Source organism: Colias eurytheme, chromosome 19 (assembly GCF_061535395.1).
Source record: "Colias eurytheme isolate Ceu_HAF_F1 chromosome 19, ilColEury1 Martin Lab GWU primary, whole genome shotgun sequence".
NCBI lineage: Eukaryota > Metazoa > Arthropoda > Insecta > Lepidoptera > Pieridae > Colias > Colias eurytheme.
This window is the reverse complement of record NC_142998.1, coordinates 7,994,716-8,008,810: the sequence shown is the minus strand read 5'-3', so window position 1 is coordinate 8,008,810 and position 14,095 is coordinate 7,994,716. Positions and strand designations below refer to the sequence as shown.

The following is a 14,095-nucleotide window of genomic DNA, read 5'->3' as shown; positions in this document are numbered from 1 at the left end:
ACGAACAATAAACACACAACTATAGGTAGTTTCGTTAACTACCAATAACCAAAAATGTGTACTGTAACTAAATAATTTAGTTCTACATAAATAAAACCACATCGAAACACGACTACAATATTCGATTAAAATAGAATAATAAATGGGCGGTGGGCCCGAACATTCTAATACTGTAATCATGTATTAATGAAGTATGTTACGAAGATAGCTATTACAATTTCAATCGAACGTAATGAAACATCGCTTTTACATCACGCGAGCTCGTTCCACGAATTGTACTAAAATAATCCCAATTCGTTGTATTAAATTTTCATATGAACTTAACTTACTAAAAGGTTTTAGTGGTTATTGAGAATCGTTTTTGTGTCGTTCACTCGGTGACGTGCCATCGATGAAGTACATACTTTGAAGAACCCTTATACATAGTAACTAGGTACTGTATAAATCCTTTATACAGTAAGCCTACCTATATGTAGGACCTACCAAAGAGCTACTCTGTATTTAAAAGCGCATTTCTAGGAAAAAAGCAATTGGTTTGATAAATTTTCATCGCATTTTACAGCCTATTCTTGTGGAAGATGAACATATTAATTATTATTACAATCTGAAATCACAAATAAGTGCAATAATTATTACCTAGTCTAGAAACGGTACCTACACTTAATGATAGACTGATTAACACAAACAATGGAGGATTTAGAAAAAAATCGAATCAGCGGAAAGGTTTCTCAAATGAAAATTAACTTCTACGCAGTTCTTCAAAGTTCAAGCACACAGTTAACTGATGGAGTTCGTATACTTGCGACTTACGAGTTTTGAAGAGTTTAAATAACTATGGTTATAATATCTATCCATACTAATATTATAAATGCGAAAGTAACTCTGTCTGTCTGTCTGTCTGTTACTCAATCACGCCTAAACTACTGAACCAATTTTCATTAAATTTGGTTTGGAGATATTTTGATACCCGAGAAAGGACATAGGCTACTTTTTATCCCGGGAAAATGACGCAATCCCGGAAATCCCACGGGAACGGGAACTATGCGGGTTTTTCTTTGACTGCGCGGGCGAAGCCGCGGGCGGAAACCTAGTTGAAAATAAATCTATCGAACATTTTATGAACGAGTTATAATGTAACCAATGGTGTTAATTAAAATAACTATTTGCCTAGGTACTAGTTATGTATTTTTCAATATTGGGTTTGTTTCAATTGAAGATTGCAATCCAAACATTAGAATTACTATCGAATAGGAATCATCTAGTTCTACAGTGCGTCATGCATAACTAATACGATTACAATGTTAACTTAATAAAATTTAATGGACTTGCATGTATTACCTATACGTATGTACCTCATTTCGATAGGTACATACATTGAATATTGTTATACATTTCCATTACGAAAACGGACGTGACGCAATAACCATCACTAAACATATCCTCTATCGCAACTAAAATCGCTATAATAATAAATACAACAAAACATGAACCCACAAAACGATCCATAAAAAGCTTGTCAATAATTATAACCTAATCACAATAAAAGAAAACTGCGACCTATCTCCAGAACGAATCCTCCAATTTTATTTATCGTCTTATCGTCTGACAAAAGGGCTCGTTCCCAATAACTTTTATGGCGAATCTCGCGAACCGTGACGTCAGAGACCCGTAAATCGGACCGGCATGAAAACTGCCGGTAATTATGGCCGGGACAGTCGTGTCCGCGGCAATAAACGAAATATTATGACGACATAATTATTTAATCGTTTCTCATAAAACGACCTCTAAACGCAAGACAGTGATTTCGTCGGATAAACATTATCAAGTTTTTATTTTTTGACCAAGTTTTATGTACTGTGTAACTAGTTATGTGCTATTCATGATACTATCAATGTGTCTGCAATGTATATTCCAACTTGGGTAGGTACATAAGTTATTTAACATTTTGTAAATGTTTGCAATAGTATCGATTCTGTGAAAGTAATAACTAAATTTCAAAATTAATAGTACCTACAGGTACCTATCACATAAATTGATACTTACGTAATAATATGTACCTACTCTGAGTGAAAATTAACTTTTCATAACAGTACATACCTAATACTCGTTAATATAGGTATGAGCTTAAGTAAATATCTAAATTTCATAATTATTTTGCCAATATTTTAACGAACATTTTATAGGCAATACTAAGGCCCAGTTTCATCAAGCTCTGTTAGTTAGTTTAACACGCTGTTAACTCTTTTAACGGGACATCAATGTAAGGGAGTGTCCCACCATGACCTAATCGAGGATTAGTTTCCTTAACACGGCATTATATTTAACCCGTGGCATAGAGGCTCTTTAAATTTTTAACAAGCGATTAGAAAAAATGATTTGAAGTTTTCTTGCTGTCAAGATGGACTCTGCATACTATTTTATTTTTGTAAATGAAGATGTGTTGGATGATTTGTATAATTTGGATTATATAGTGCGACCGCGACGGCCCAGAATTTATAAAGACGTCGTCATTGTTTCGAAGAATATGATGATGTTGATTTTAGTACAAGATTTCGTTTATCAAAACAATCGGTTTTGGAAGTATTGCAATTAATTGAAGATAAACTCGAATAACCGTCGGATCTGTAAGTAAAACTATCTCGTGAGGTAATATTTATATTTATGTGCATAAAAGGTTCCTTCCTACATACTGTATTATTTTCAATTAAACCATAATAATCCTGTGAGTCATGTCAAATCTAGTATTGAATACCAATATAGGTACTTAAAATGTAAACTTCACCACTACTCAGGTAAGGCTCAGGCCTCCTCATGATTATGAAATGTACTTATCTTAACTTTAAATTCTGTTTTAGGAATCTATCAGTTTCACCTACAGACCAACTGCTTATTGTAGTGCAGTGCAGTGATGGCTCAGTGGTGAAAAACATTGTGAGGAAACCGACATAGCGTGGTGGATAATGACCTGATCCCTTACCGTGTTTAAGTTTAAGTTAGCACTACCAATCCCATGTCCCAGCAGTGAGAAAGTATATGGGCTGACGATGATGATGATCCTAATTTAATTTAAATGTGACATTGTTATAGAAATATGTAATTTTTCATGTTACCTAAATAAATAAAACTTGTGTTTTTATAAAACATTTTTATTGTACCCTTAGATTGTACCTATCAACATCATTCAATAAATAGGTTATAACAAGTAGATACTAGGTTATTACAAACAAGAATTTACTATTAATTTACTTTAAATGTATCTTGCTGCTTTGTCTTTATTTTTCTTGTTTTAATTGCTCTTCTAGTATGAGATCTCTCGCACTTTCCTTCGGACTCCGAATTTTTTTTCGTAATTTCAACCAGATCCAGTTTACCTTCGACCAAGTGAAATTGAACCGCGATTTTTCTTCAACATTATTGTATTTATTTAACTCAAAATAAAATTAAAATAACACAAGAAAAAACACAACAAAACAATCTCCAAATAACATCAAACATTTGTAACCATGGTAACGACCAAATCGTTTGACATATAAACCAGCAAACGTAAAAGTTTCTACATGATTATTAAATTGTATACTGTGTTAGAACATTTCAATTTAGCCGAATTACCAAACATGACAGTTATTATACAACTAGAACAAATAGCCCCAACGTGCGAAACTATGGCATTGTCAACTATGACATTTTGTTTCGGGCGGTTTAAAATACGAATGAATGATTCGTGAGTCGCTCAGTTAATGGTCGATTTGATAATCGGCTGTTAGATTTCCTTCTTGGGACCTGTAGAGTTGACAACGATGTTAAAATACATGTTTAATTTGAAGCTCGATTAATAAATGTCTGATTTAGAAAATATTGGTGAAATTGGGTCTAAAGATTACAATGTTAAAGATTGTAAAACATGAACCTTGATAGGTAGGTAATAGGTATTTTCATTAGGTCGTGCTATTGTCCAAACGAATGAAGGTTGTCCATTCACTTACAGTTTTATCACTAAACCTATATCCGCCTTTTAATTTTAATAAATGATAAGACAGTTTAGAAGGTCTCAATCAAAATTAAAATGCGCTTTCTTTGTGTTGGTATTTAATTATTATAGTTCATTATTAGATTTGTAATTTGGGCGGAAATATGCCTTTAAATTATCGTACCCGCTTAGCAGTAGATATAAATATTTAATATTTCCTCGTTTTATGAATTTTATATCAAAAAAGGTAAATTAAAAGCGGCAATTACTTAGCGGTTAGCACTGAAATTATTTTCAGGTAATATTTTACTAAAATGTTCAGCCAACGCAAGGCTAATAGCGAGTTAAATAATCATTATGGTTTAAAGTGACTCTCTGCCGGGTCATGGTCAATAAAACGACTCATGTAGAAACTGAACCAAAGCCGGTCGGGCTTAATTATGAAAATTGGTCAAGTTCATTGGTCACGGGTTAACTGTGAAAACCCAAATTCACTTAAACTAAATACTCTGCACTATTACAAATGACGGACATTCAAGAAACCAAGTGTATGGAATTTCTTTGAAACTGTATAGGTGTACATATGAACATTGGTACAACATATAAATTGCGCAACCGTGATAACATATTGGACCATTAGCTTTTAGAATCAATCGTTTAAGACCCTTAATCTGTTCTCGTTCATTAAACACGATGAGATATGTGATTCCAGCAGCATTCAGTATTCAACGCAGTCACGATGACGCCTCCGGGCCGTTTGTCGACAAACTTTGCGGTATCGGGGTGCAGTCACGTGGAAAGTTCGAGGTTCTTTATGTAATACAGATTATACAGAACACATAAGTACATAACGCATTTCTGCGCCAATCACGCTTGAGTGACGTGGAAATGACCTCGGTAAAAACTTTTGCCAAAGCAGAGATTTACCGACTCGAAAAATTGATCGTAGAGTCCGTACTGAGTAGCAGTTCGCCTTCAGGAAAACTCCGAAACTACGTAACATTAAGCACTCTAAAGAATACATTGCAAAACTTCGCTCTTGAGGTTTATTTCTTCACAAGCTATTTCAGTAACTATTAATGAAATTTTTCGAAAACATTGTAGGTTATACTTATATACTATAAAGTTTTCAGGAATATCTCAGAAAGTTTGATGTGTTTTTACAACCATTCATTGCAATGCAATCCTTATTTTTCTTAAATTCACAAGTCACACCTCATATAGGTAGTGGTTACATCATATAATTTAAACATTACGATTAACAAAACAATCCATACAATTGCCAGTCATTAGATGTTATATTATCACACAATTGATAAGCGGTTGTTTTGCTTATTTGAATGATGTTTGATTTGTAAATTCCAGACTCAATGAAACTAAATCATAGTAATACAATATTTATTTTACACTAGCCACTCTTCCCGGGTTGAAACTTAAAAATATAGCTTATGTCAGTCATAGTGTATTTCTACTGATGTTGGAATTTTTGATCAATTAACATGTTTAAATTTATGTATAACAACATAAAAACACACCATCAAACTTGTATAAAAAGTCAATAGCTTACGGGTTTCACCATATTATGACAAATTTTTAAATAGCTTTTGATGATGCCATTTTCTTTTGCAAATATGAGACTCATAAATCGTTATGAATTTAAATGATGAATATTTAAACTGTTTTGTAACTGTCCCAATTTGCAAAATAAATGTCAACATAGTTAATATTGATCATGATACAATGAATAAAACACCAGTTAAAAATCCAATTTTCAGAGTCTGTAATAAATAGCATTGAATTCACGTTAAGGTCTAATAAATTCCACTGTAATAGTGAAAGTGTTTGCTAAAACATCTTTCTGTTACCATTCAAATGTTCTAACACTGTATAGCGGTTTGTATAATAAGATCTTACTAAACAAGTTTAACAAGTTCCAATCAATTTCCTGCTAACAAGTTATTATTCTTCAATGTATTTTATACCTTCTATGTGTTAAAACCATTTATTTTTATTGATTCTTGAGCTTAATTAATATAAAAAGTGAGGAAATGAAAACTTGTTCATAATTAAAAAGTTTATAATGTGACGGAGATAATTTTAATAACAGAGATGCAAATAAATAGAAGGCGTGGGTGCCATTTCATATAATTTATTCAAATAAAAAATAAATAAATAAATAAAAATCGTTTATTTGTTTCAAAACACAGTGTACAATCATTTTATTATAAACTAGCAGTCTGCCCCGGCTTCGCGCGTGGTATATAATATTTACGTTTTCTCTACATAAGAACCATCCTCATACTTCAAGGAATATAATAAAAAAAGAATTATCGAAATCGGTTCAACCGTTCTCGAGTTATGCGCTTACCAACACATTTTGCGATTCATTTTTATATTATAATAAAAAAATATTATTTTGTATTATTATACATATATATTATAAATATTTATTTGCTTAACATTTTACTGATCATTTTAATTTAAATAATGATTATTTATTAACTGTTTTAAATATCCAAAAATAACATCTAGTTTTTAATATATTTTCCATAAATATTTTTCAACAATATATTTGCCACATGTGGATACCTTTATCCACTTGTAAGAAAGATATTTAAAATAACATAAATAGCTTGACCTACTAACTTGAATCACAATTATGTTAATATATGCACAAATTGACAAACAGGTTAGAAGACCACATTGCCTTTTTCATTACACTTCAGACAAAAGTTACATAAAGACGAAAAAGAAATCCTACTTTCACTTTCTATAAGCACTTTCGTTCGCACATTTAAATTGTATGTTGTTTCCTTGCAATTATAAACATTTTATTGTTTTAAACAAACTTTTTTGTGACGTTCAAGTTATTAGAATTGCAAATATATATATAACATACTTTCATAAATTAGAAAACCTACCCTATATCTGTCATTAGAAAACACATAACTATTACAAAACTTGGATATTTTAATTATTTAATTCATATGAATACTGCCATTGGTTTCAATATTACTTAATATTATGTAGAGGTTTGTAAAAATGCCTCCTAAAGGCACTATAGTGGGTGTCATTCCTGTAAAAAAATATCATAGGCCTCGTCCATTCAGAGCGGACGTTTCAAATTTTCAGCAACAAGGTATTTTATAAAATCAATAAATTATTAACATTTAATCCGATTGAAATCTTTATGATCATAAGTCATAAATCATTATGCTATAAAACACAATATAAAATTAAAAAAAAAAAATTAAGAATCCTAACTAATATTGAAACAAAATATATTATGCACAATTTAATCAATGTATGGAAGATTTACACTTCAAGCCAAATGAGGAAAACCTTTTCTATATAAAATAATTACTCGTCACAGTTATTTGAGCTATAAATAAAATTATCAAAATCCGGCGGTCTTTTCAAATTTATATTTCTACAAAGCATTTAAAATAAATAAAAGAATTACACAAAATATTAAAATTATTTTTATGTCCATGTCCATTATCCATAGAAATTGATTTGATATGGTTCAAGAGTAATAATAATGTAATGTTGTTAAATAATAGAAATTTTATATGGTTATTAAATAATTCCGGTACTGTTACTTCCTGAATATCAAGAGCAAACAACTTTCGCCTAGTAAAGATACGGCCTCAGATTGTTCCTGCGCGCGCGCAACCAAAACTCGCCACGGAACGTTACGAATACCTTAGCGCCAGTTACTTTAACATTACGCAAGTCCTAAATCGTTAACTCAACGTTGCAAATATGCAATCAAGTCAGCGGAACTTGCAAACATCCTAGTTCTTATCAGCAAAAAATGTTATCATAAAAAGTTGAAAAAAAAACCTCTCGTTAGAAACTTTTATATTTTGCTTAATGATTAATGAGTAAGCTGAAATATTTTATAATATACCATCAAACGAATCATGAAATATCTACTCACCGTTTATGTTTATCACGCCAAATCCCAAACAATATAATATCTGTCACTCACACGTTAAAACACAAAACACAGAATTATTTCACCTCTTGACATCTGACATGGTTTAAAAATCTTGGATTATCACAATTATATCTCACTATCAAAACTGTTTATTAAAATAGTTAATTTAAAAACAATAAAATATAGCAAAACGATCGCAAAATAACGATACAAAACGTAAACAGCTGCCTACTTTGACAGCACCGTCGATTAAACTGACAACTGAGTCTGCCAACCATGATCACGAAAACACTTTCGCTTTCATGTACCAACATTAAAACCAAATTATTACGCTAAATATTTTGCTCCGATTTGTATTTGAACAAAACTCATATTTCCCGTAAATAAAAGTAAACCTTGTTTGTTTTCTATTACAGCTGATATCTATCAGTGTTATTCAAAAATAATGATAAGTTCAGTTAAATTTTTAAAATTATTTTTTGAAATAATTCTGTAGTGTACGTACAGTCTACTTTTTCTCAGAAGTTATTATGCTAACTTGAGTTTCAGTAAAATAATACATGAGATTCTAAATCAAATACTTGCATCGGGAAATACAGTTAGAATTAGTTTTTTCAAGAAAATTATTCTTTTAATTACTTACCTTGGTAGCTACAATTTAATTTTCATAGCAGCAACACTTAAATGTCAATTCGTCACCATCACAAATCTGTCAAGCGACTGTATGGGTTGAGTGTATTTATCATATTTAATTCTAAAAATATAATAAGACAAACTTTTTGTGTTGCGTAGTGAAAAATAAACATAAGGTGGCGCTCAATAATTAAACACAATGTCTAAATTTGAAGACAATCCGTTTAGTGATCCAGCCATAGACAACCCCTTTGCCGTGAGTAATCTCAGTCGAAGAAATAGTGAAATTGATATCATGATATTCATACTTTGCACATTCATTTATTTCAGGACCCTGCAGTGCAGCAAGTAGCGAGGAATACGAATACTGTGACACAGGGTCTTGACGACTATAATCCATTTGACGGCACTCAAAATGCAAATCAAGCTACGGTAAATGGAATTCAAGTTTTTTATTGAATTCGTGGGTTGATGTGCCGATCTAATCAGTCTCAGTTAATAAGAATCTAATGTTCATTGACGTGTAATATACGAGACGTGAAAGTTGTTTACATGAAAGTAATATTCACAGATCAGAGCATTATGAATTGATGACATAATAAATATTGATATCAAAAATATGAATATGAAGGCGATTCTTTCAATCGCATTGTATCATATTGTTGTTTTATATAAAAATTGATAAGATAAGTAGAAATCTATTTCCTTTGTCTGATGAAATTAATTCAATTATAAAAAATCAATAAAAACAACTTAGAATAATATCCTTACAAAAAAAATACCATGATACGAATTTACTATTGTAGCCTCCGCAACAGCCAACACAGCCGGCGATCATGCAAGCAGTGTCTCCTCCGGCTAGCGGACAATATACACGACCGAGTCCCTCACAGCAACCTCAGGCTCCACCATCAAACTTCACAACTGCCGATTTTCAGGTACTTTTCCCTCCTTAGCCTCATTATCAATCTGATATATTAATTCGGTAGAATTTAAACAACAATGTTGTCACATAAAACATGTAATAATCTAAGATACCACTCAACAATATTCAACTTAAAAATATAAAATAAATATTATATATAATATATAGGTAATTTAGAATTTTTACAATTTCTTCATGTGCAATTACACAATCAGATATCTGTTTGAACAAATTATATTTATGATTATTGCCCTTGTTACTTGCTCATCACGAAAGATTTATTTTTAGTAGTGGAGCACTTCACACTTGTTACTAAATAAAAGTAATGTAAAATAATAATAAATTTTATTAAAATCTAAATGTACTAAAGTTGCCAATATGTTTTCAAATGGTGAAATTAGTTATTCGCTATCTTTCTTAATGCAAACTTACACTTGTTTTTTATCATAATAATGCTGCAATCAACTTATATGATGTTTTAATATTTTTTTATTTGAAGAATTACTAACATGCAACCATTGATCTTCACAAACTTTCACATTTATAATAATAAGCATTGAATTACTACTACTATTATTACTTTCACAGTATATTTATTAAAACTGCTAAGTGATTACACTTTACTATAGAATATAAATATACAGTTGGCAACCCTAAACCCTTAAGCCGAGTGTCCATCCTCAAGAAAACTTCCGCAAGAAATGTCGGACAGCAGCTTGCAAGTCTAAACCAGCACTTGCTATATGGCACAGTATATGGTTTAGACTTGCAAGCTGCTGTCGGACATTTCTTGCGGAAGTTTTCTTGCAGATGGAAACGCGGCCTTATATGCAAACTAAAGCACAGAGCATGCTTCTAATAGTATATTTTATTTTTTTACACCACACAAGGAGTTAAAGGTAATATTGCACTTTATTATGAGTCACATGTCCATTTAATCTTATCTTTTTATTATCATAGTTCTGAATTAATGTTTTTGTTTGTAAATATAATGATATATGTATGTGTTTTCTGTTAGATAAGAGTTTTATTATCTATTTTACTTATATTACTATAATGCTCATACTTACTATTAATTAGGAATGTTAATGAAGGAAACAGTAATTATTCAATAGTTACAATATTAATTACCAGAAATCTGAACTCATAATAATTTAAATCATTACATCAACTACAAGATAACAAACAAGTTTATTACTAAGCAGTTATTTTATATGTTATGGTTTTTTTTTAGTTCTCATTACCTGCCTTTTTATTAACTGCGGTTCATTAATAAGAGATTATAGAACACAGTGACACTAGTTAAGATATAAATAATTTCACATAATCAATAATACATTTATTAGATGAATAAATTTTTTTCTATAAGACATTAACTTGACAAAGATTTGTCTGCTTTGGTAAAATAGTAGACAATATTAAATTTTTACATCTTGAAAGTTCACTTAAATTGTAAGATTACCATTGTGTAGGAGTCCCTTTATTAACAGCTTCCTTTAACAAATCATTTCATAGTTGCTTCACAGTAGTTTTGACCTCTTTACATTTCTTATTTTTGCTATATTTATGTAGTGGCTAATCAATTATTGTAATATCACAAATTGTTATATGTATATGTATATATCTTTTCCTAGCAAAAGTCACACAAAAAAAAAATTATATTTTTGAAGTGAAAACTTCTTTAGCGGCGTTGAGCACTTCTTCTGTAATGGGTATAAAATCTTAAACTCGCGTCAGGACACGTGACCTGATCGAAAAAGCGTAAGACGGATGGATATCAAACATGCTCAACGTTAATAATCAAGTTTTCGCTTCTGCCGGCACTCCCGGAGTGCAACCCGTCTTTTTTTTATTAGAGAGCTTTCGCGGCGCAAATGTTACAATCAATCATGTTAATCCATTTATCGTATTTTCTCTTTCATATTTGTATAAGTAAATAAATATCAATTTTATAATGGCACTCACTGAGCACGAACTACAGAGACGGCAAGAGGAATTGGAGCGAAAAGCCGAAGAGCTAGCGCGGCGGGAGGCCGAGTTGCGTGCCGGGTCCGCTGGCCGCAGGAACAACTGGCCACCGCTGCCTGCCTTCTGTCCTGTACAACCGTGCTTCTACCAGGACATCAATGTGGACATACCGCTCGAGTTTCAGAGGATTGTACGGCATTTGTATCATTTGTGGATGTGTAAGTAATTAATTATTTTATATTAATTGCTCTATTTACTCTAATGAGTTATAATTGATAGCTATAATTAGTACTATGATATAGTTGACGGTTGGAATTTTATTTCTTTGGCTATAAGTGGTAGAAAAACTTGTTAAGAGAAACATGACATTATTCTTTATATTAATAAAAAATACATATGTGATTAAAGAAAAATTCAAAAACATGTAATCATTACACATGGAATATAGTAGTAGATATATTTACATATTCAATTATTCATATAAAGATATTAAATTCTCAGGAAACTAGTCCACTTTGACACCACTTGATAGTGAATTATGTTAATGTGTTTTTTGTGTTAATGGCAATTATGTTGATTCATTAATTATGTTGCAAGATATATTGTTAACCAATATTTTAATAGTCACTCAATAATGTTCAAATTAAATGATTGTGTTTTATCAAAATATGATTGTTTCAAGTTATGTTTTTTTTCAGTGATGCAAAAGATAAAAAGCATATAGATATTTAATGTTATTTACTTATTAATAAATAATATGAAACCTTTTTTCGAAACAAGTTCCTTGTTTATTTCTTAACTACTAACTACATGGCGTAAAATGAAAGTGAAATAATAACAGCACTTGGTAAACTTCATCAATATGACACTACTTTCAACCGAGATTCCCAATTCATCGAAGGAAGTTCTAAATTCCTACATATTTTATCATTACAGTGTTGTTATTGAAGTGAAACTTCTTTATCGGGGTTGGAAAAAAATTTAGTGTAACATTTTTTCGTTACGCGTGACATTTTTCCGTTACGGGCCATTTTTTCTTATCCCTACCACGCGTGATTCGACGTATTTCTGTAAAGTTGCATATAGTAAATTATTTTTTGAAAAATAAGGTCATAAAGTAGTTTCACTTCTTACGTGTGTACACTAGTACACGCACACATTTTTTATTTGTAATAGACACCTTATTATAAAATAAAACTAATAAAAGAATTATCTATTCCAGTCCACTCCCTGGTCCTGGCACTGAACATAGTCGGTGGAATGGCCTTACTATTCTCCGGAATGGGCCCAACAGTATTCGGCCTATCCATTCTATACTTTATATTACTGACACCGTTCAGTTTTGTCTGCTGGTACCGACCGATATACAAGGCGTTTAGAAGTGACTCGTCGTTCAACTTTATGGTGTTCTTCTTTATATTCCTGTTCCAAATATTGATTACTTTGGTGCAGTCGATTGGATTCAGCGGTGGTGGCTCTTGGTGAGTTAAAATTTATTTTTATCACTGCTCGTTTATTTATTTCACTTTAGTTAATACTTTTAGTTTTATTTTAACCCATTGAGCCCCAAGTGGCCCGATCGGTCCCAGACACAATAGATTTTCTATTGTGTCTGTGGTTCTGGGGCCTGAATTACTAATCATTACACAAATAAATATTATCATGATTACCACACTTAAGCTAATTATATAAAATGTATTGTTTCAAAAAATGATTTTAAGCTTATCATAATTCACATTGTTTTTCAGCGGTTTGATCACAAGCATCGACGCGTTCAGCACGAACGTGGGAGTTGGTATTGTGACGTTATTGGTCACCATTGGCTTCATCACCTGCGTCGTAGCTGATATTCTGCTCATTACTAAGGTAAAAATAGAGATTTTGTCAATATACGTTTTAATTTGTGTTTTTCTGTCAATAATATATATGGTTACATACAATTATGTAACCAGCCTACTGTAGAATTATACAAATATTTTTTTCAGTATACTGTTAATTTTTTATTCACACAAGTATTACCCGCCATCACTCAACGCATGAAACTATAACATTCGTATATTTTACGCCGATTTTTTGTAGGGGTGCGATACTTCCCTCCATGCTAGCTAGCTACCCGAATTAGTGCTGAAGCGTGCTCAAATTAAACAACATTTGTCACTCTAATATCACATTGCAGGTGCACCGCATCTACCGGTCCACGGGCGCGTCGATGGCGAAGGCGCAGGCGGAGTTCACTACGGAGATCCTGCGCAACCCGCACGTGCAGACCGCCGCCAGCAACGCCGCCGCCGCCGCAGTCAACGCGCAGATATCCAACAACCGCTACTAGCGGTGAGTGTGTGTGAGATAGCAACCCGCACGTGCAGACCGTGTGTGTGTGTGAGATCCGCAGCAACCCGCACGTGCAGACCGTGTGTGTGTGAGATCCGTAGCAACCCGCACGTGCAGACCGTGTGTGTGTGTGTGTGATTGGTCGGTGCGTGATACTGTGCGTGTGTGTGTGTGTGTGCGTACGTATGCGCGCACATATGTCGTGCGTGCATGTGTGTGCAGGTCGGTAGACGAGGAAACCGTTCTAATATTGGTCGATAGGATAGGTTTCTATACTGTGTAAGGGTATCAAAAATGCACGCACGCAATAAGTCATTGTTCGTGCAGG

The 14,095-nt window shown here is 32.3% G+C and overlaps 2 protein-coding genes across 2 annotated transcripts in view; one reads left to right on the top strand and one right to left on the bottom strand.

The window, feature by feature from the left end:
• LOC149900274 (furin-like protease 2) overlaps positions 1 to 8,177 on the bottom strand; it is a 208,452-nt gene extending 200,275 nt beyond the window's left edge. Inside the window, exon 1 of the mRNA XM_090113041.1 lies at positions 7,911 to 8,177. The gene's annotated coding sequence lies outside the window, so the exon portion shown is untranslated. The remainder of the gene's footprint in view (positions 1 to 7,910) is intronic.
• Positions 8,178 to 8,602: 425 nt separating this feature from the next.
• Positions 8,603 to 13,771, top strand: Scamp (secretory carrier membrane protein). The gene is made up of 7 exons (XM_090113035.1): positions 8,603 to 8,799; positions 8,874 to 8,975; positions 9,350 to 9,481; positions 11,450 to 11,654; positions 12,659 to 12,917; positions 13,185 to 13,302; positions 13,613 to 13,771. Exons 1-7 carry the CDS (start codon positions 8,743 to 8,745, stop codon positions 13,763 to 13,765), a joined length of 1,026 nt encoding a protein of 341 aa, XP_089969161.1. The 5' UTR covers positions 8,603 to 8,742; the 3' UTR covers positions 13,766 to 13,771.
• The last annotated feature ends 324 nt before the right edge of the window (positions 13,772 to 14,095 follow it).

Coding starts and splice junctions, on each gene's coding strand:
- Scamp (XM_090113035.1), top strand. CDS start 8,743: ATGTCTAAATTTGAAGACAATCCGTTTAGTGATCCAGCCATAGACAAC. Junction 8,800..8,873: donor CCATAGACAACCCCTTTGCC/GTGAGTAATCTC, acceptor CATTTATTTCAG/GACCCTGCAGTGCAGCAAGT. Junction 12,918..13,184: donor TTCAGCGGTGGTGGCTCTTG/GTGAGTTAAAAT, acceptor ATTGTTTTTCAG/CGGTTTGATCACAAGCATCG.